Raw genomic sequence first — 4405 nt, forward strand, 5'->3', positions numbered from 1 at the left:
ACGTGTAACGTGCCACAACCACGCAGCGCACGCACGTCTAACGTGCACATACAGCAACGCACGACAGACCACCGCACCGCAACCGCACGCACCGCACGCACAGTTATCTTGCACACACACGGACGCACGCAGCACGCACGCATCGCTGACGTGCACATGCACGCACATTACGTGCCACAGCAACGCACTCACGCATGCAACCGCACAGTGTACGTGCACACGCACCGCAAACGCTACCACGCACTATAAGTAATAGATATATAAGACACACGTACGCGTTGATACCACCTAAGCCATATAGGATGTGACGGTTGGCTCTCTATGGTAATTGGGCGACATTTAGATTGTAGATTTATGCGCACACTTCTAATCGCTCGCTACATTTAATTGGCGGTTTTCAATATTAATAGATAATAACACGACATACCTTTTGTACGTCTTTACATTCATGTATCTGTTGCACGCGTCTCTTCTACGTAGTGTCTTTTATTCGGCGCGATGCTGACATGTGGGTTCCTCACTCCCTGCCCCCAATGACACTCGTACAATGCATCACACACACACACACAGCTGCGTGTCACACACACACACCCAACACACACTCCTCACACACGACACACACGCAACGCACGACAACGCACGCCGCACGCACGCACGCACGCACGCACGCACTCACGCAACCACGCAACACACACACGCACGCACGCACACACACACACACATACACACACACACACACATCACACACACACCACACACACACACAACACACGACAACATTAATAAAATAATAATATTACTAATGATATTACCACTATACTATTGCCCGTCTCCAGCCGGGTTCAGTGGCGTCTGACTAGGATGCGTTTAACCATTTTACTCTTCTCGCTTTCATCTTGATGACTGTATTACAGTAAACAAAAATACTGAATCATTTAGACTCGAGTCATATAATCAAATATTTTTTTAAATAAAAATATGTATCTAAATATATCATATAAATCTGAAATTTACCTAAATACATATCAATTTTTCCAAAAAAGAAGAAAATGGGGTGATTTCAATAGTACAATTGTCACTTAATTTAAATAATTTTTTGAAAATCTCATTCTGGTTAGAACATCAAACAAAAAAATCAATAAAAAAAAAGCAACATGCATTGATATTTAAAAAATATATTTTCTTGAAAGTCAGTGGACGGCGGCGGGCAGAGGTACACCTCCCGTTGTCAAATATTGCACACATTCACGCGCGCAACACACACACACACATCACACACCACCGCGCACGCACGCACACACTGCATTCACACACAAACGGGCACCACATACCAATTACACACAGCCTGCACGGGCGAGCACACACATACCAATATACACACACATCGGCGCCGCACAGCACATACACCACACGCACCACAGCACTTCCCGCATACATACATACATACAACATACATACATACATGACATACAACATAACATACATTACAATACATACAATCATACAACATACATAACATTAATACATACATACATACTACATACATACAATAAACGCAGCACGCACACGCACACGCACACGCACACGCGACCACACGCGCACACCGCACACGCGCACACGCGCACACGCGCAACTACGCGCACACGCAGCACCACCAGCGCAGACTAGCGCATCACGCGCACCTACGCCACACCGCGACACGCGCACGACGCAGCACACGCGCACGACCGCGACCACCGCGCACACGCGCACACGCACATACAAACATGCAGCCGTCTCCTCGTTGGGTTTGTCCCTTAAATTTTCGCCTCAGCAGCTGTGCGCGCACGTGATTGCTGTTTAATACACCGCAGCCGAAATGCTTTGGTGTGTGCGCATGCGATTGCGACGAACCGACACGCCATGTTTTCAGACGTCTGACATACATACGTTTCCGACCGGTTTTGTAATCTATCAAATATATATCCGATAGAGAGAGAGAGAGAGAGAGAGAGAGAGAGAGAGAGAGAGAGAGAGAGAGAGAGACAGAGACAAAGAGGGAGAGTATGATGCTAACTGCAAACTTGATAAAAACTATCAAACACGTCCATCGAAAACAAAAATATTTGCCTGTTTATCACAGGGAAATTATTTCTCCAAGTATGAATCCACGCGGATTTCCTCTCATGTACTATACCAACCCCGCGAACGTTTTCTACATTGGTCGAATACCCGCATTTTTTTCTCCGTAACTCTCGCATGTCATCTAGCTGGACGAATTATCTAGGGGACACGGTTCCTCTTCGTGTCTTGATATCTGGCGACATGTCAACATCTACTCTGTCAACCAATAAATAACACTGTGTGTGTGTGCGACCGATTCAGTCCCTCTCTCAATAATTAGCGTATATAGTGGCTTAGGTTCGCTCCTCGTTAAGGTTAGAGGTTGAGTCTCTTGAGGCAGTATAATCCATTTATAATAGCTTTTATATAACATTTATACGTGGCTCGTTCATGAATGTCTTTCATTATTCAGGCGTCGTCTTTAATGTGAATAATTAATTACTCTCCGCGTTTCACTGACCGCATCGCGACAATTCTATTTCTGTTTTCGTTTTTCTCAGCATGATGGCGCCACCGCTGCGCCTCGACAATGAAACGACGATGACGTCGGTGGAAAACGCGACGTATCTCGATGACGTCACGCTGTGCTCGGTTGAGACGTCATCGCCAGCGCAGGTGGTCGTCGTCGTCTTCATGAGTATCGTCAACGTTACTGTTCTCGTACTCAATCTGAGCGTTCTCGTTACCGTGCTCGCCGCCGCGCAGCTGCGCGCAACCCTCACCAACATCATTCTCGGCAACTTGTTCGTCATCGACATACTCGCCGGAGTGCTGCTCATACCGCTCTCTATCCTCCACCACGGCTCCCCGCGCTGGCTGCTCGCAGCGCCGCTTTGCGACGCCAATGCGTTTCTGACGTCACTGCTGACGTTCGCGTCGGCGCTGTCGCTGGCGCTGATCAGCTGCGAGCGGTTTTATTCGATCGCCTACCCGATGTCGCACGCCGCCAACGTGACGCTGCCGAAGACGCGGGCCGCCGTCGGCGCGCTGTGGGCGGCGGCGTGCGTCTGCGCGCTTCCACCGCTCGCCGGTTGGGGGCGCTACGAGTACCGACCGTGCCGCGGGCACTGCTCGCTGGCGTGGGACGCGCAGACGGGATCTTACATGATAGCCGTAAGCGTCGTCTGCTTTGCGGCGCCGGCCTGCATCATCGTGTCGATGTACGTCGCCATCTTCCACGTCGCCAAACGCGCGACGACGCGAGTCAAGCCGACGCAACAGCAGCATCCGCGCATCAGCATCATCTCGGCGTCGGCGCACAGCGACGTCCACGGACCGCGCAAGACGCAGCCGTCGGCGACGCCGGCGAGCGCCGAACCGCCGCCGGGCGAGACGCCGCCCGAGGGCGCCACTGCGGCGACGCGATGCCTGGCGCTGTTGCGGAGGCTGTGGCGACGCCGCAACGCGCAGAAGAACCTCTACGGCATCAGTTCAAATCCGTGGAAAGCGGCAAAGACACTGACGCTGGTGACTGCGTTCTTCCTGCTCTTCTGGGGTCCGTTCTTTATCGTCAACCTGTGCGGACTGGCGTCGAGCGGTCACCTAGCCAACCAGCAGCTAGCCGAGGCGCTGTCAGCGTGGCTTACATACGTCGGCTTCGCGATGAACGCCGTCCTCTACGGCTTCCTCAACCGACAGATCCGCGAGGAGGCGCTGCGGCGCGCGCGGGGCTGCGTGCGTCGTCTGCGAGGTCTCGACGACGACGTAGAGGACTTCTTGCCGTGCGACGGAGAGGACTTCTTTCAGTTTCTCGAGCGAACGAGTCTCGCGAATCCCCCCGCGCAGCCCTCTCCGACGCCACCTCCCATCGCTGCTTCTCCCGACGGCGGCGCTGCTGGCGGCAGCAGCCTGGCGCAGCAGCAGGCCATCATGACTGCCAGCGCCCTCCCTGACAGGGTCGCACAGTCCAGCTTCGTTAGCATGGACAGATCAGAGCAACCGGAAGAGAAATCCTCCGATGCAGCAGTCGGGATGTAGTTCAGTGTGTACAGACTGTAGGGTGTGTGTGTGTATATAATGATTAATAATATCTATTATATAATATACTAATATCATATATATGTGTGTGTGTGTGTGTTTGTGTGTGGTGTGAGTGGTCGTGTGTGTGTGTGTGGCACGATGTGTGGTGTGTGTGCTGTGAATCTGTGTGCGTTGCGTAAGCGCGTAAGTGTGTGTTGCGTGCGCGATCGTGTCAGTGCGCGTGTGCTGTGGCGCGTACGACACGCCGGAGTCAACAGACCGCATGTGTGTGCGTGCGTGTGTGTGTGCGCGCCCGTGCGTGCGTGCGTGACGCTATAACGAT

The 4405-nt window shown here is 52.3% G+C and overlaps 1 protein-coding gene across 1 annotated transcript; it reads left to right on the forward strand.

The window, feature by feature from the left end:
* The first annotated feature begins 2607 nt into the window (after window positions 1–2607).
* LOC106812563 (probable G-protein coupled receptor) lies at window positions 2608–4080 on the forward strand. The gene has a single exon (XM_014816463.1). The coding sequence runs from the start codon at window positions 2608–2610 to the stop codon at window positions 4078–4080; it is 1473 nt and encodes a 490-aa protein (XP_014671949.1).
* Window positions 4081–4405: the final 325 nt, after the last annotated feature.

This window comes from Priapulus caudatus, unplaced genomic scaffold (assembly GCF_000485595.1).
Source record: "Priapulus caudatus unplaced genomic scaffold, Priapulus_caudatus-5.0.1 Scaffold662, whole genome shotgun sequence".
Lineage (NCBI taxonomy): Eukaryota > Metazoa > Priapulida > Priapulimorpha > Priapulimorphida > Priapulidae > Priapulus > Priapulus caudatus.

What these genes read in the sequence shown, in the direction of transcription:
- LOC106812563 (XM_014816463.1), top strand. Translation starts at nt 2,608, where the DNA reads ATGGCGCCACCGCTGCGCCTCGACAATGAAACGACGATGACGTCGGTG.